Raw genomic sequence first — 633 nt, 5'->3', positions numbered from 1 at the left:
ATTGGATGTTAGGAAGAATTTCTTTACCGAAAGAGTGCTGAGGCCCTGGAACGGGCTGCACAGGGAAGCAGTGGAGTCACCATCCCTGGAGGTGTCCAAAAAATGTGTAGATGTGGCACTTGAGGGCATGGTTTAGTGGTCATGCTGGGTGGGGGCTGGACTTCATGACCTCAGAGGTCTTTTCCAATCTTAATGATTCTATGATACTATTCCAAAATAACTTTTACTGGCTGCAGAGAGATCACTTCAGAAAGTCACTCCTCCAGTTATTACCTCCAGTAGCTCCTTCAACTTGTGCTGTGGCACCCTCACAAGCTGCCTGGGCTCCTTCGGTTTCTTCATCCTGAGACTGGCTACTGGCAGCTGCTGCCTGCAGGCTTCTTCTTTGCCAGATTTCCTCCGCTTCCTCTTGGTCTTGTGATTCACCTGCCTCAGCCTCCTGCCCTTCCTCCCGAGGCACCTGTACGGCAGGCAGCGAAGCAGAAGCGCTCGCAGCGTCCTGTGTTCCAGCACCCGGCTCAGTTCTCGCGGCATCGGCGGCACAAGCTCCCTCTTCCTCCTCCTGGGAGGAAAAGGCTGGAGTCTCGGGGAACCGGGCCCCCTCGAAGGGAAAGCCCCGCGTTTCCACGGAGG

At 55.1% G+C, this 633-nt stretch overlaps 1 protein-coding gene across 1 annotated transcript in view; it reads right to left on the bottom strand.

The window, feature by feature from the left end:
• HECW2 (HECT, C2 and WW domain containing E3 ubiquitin protein ligase 2) overlaps window positions 1–628 on the bottom strand; it is a gene marked incomplete at its 5' end in the record, with an annotated part of 49,266 nt that extends 48,638 nt beyond the window's left edge. The window contains one exon of the mRNA XM_008946492.1: window positions 274–628. Coding sequence (XP_008944740.1) covers window positions 274–628 — 355 coding nt within the window. The remainder of the gene's footprint in view (window positions 1–273) is intronic.
• Between the last annotated feature and the right edge of the window lie 5 nt (window positions 629–633).

The sequence above is a fragment of the Merops nubicus genome, unplaced genomic scaffold, assembly GCF_000691845.1.
Source record: "Merops nubicus isolate BGI_N331 unplaced genomic scaffold, ASM69184v1 scaffold13508, whole genome shotgun sequence".
NCBI lineage: Eukaryota > Metazoa > Chordata > Aves > Coraciiformes > Meropidae > Merops > Merops nubicus.
This window is presented reverse-complemented; position numbering and strand designations above follow the sequence as displayed.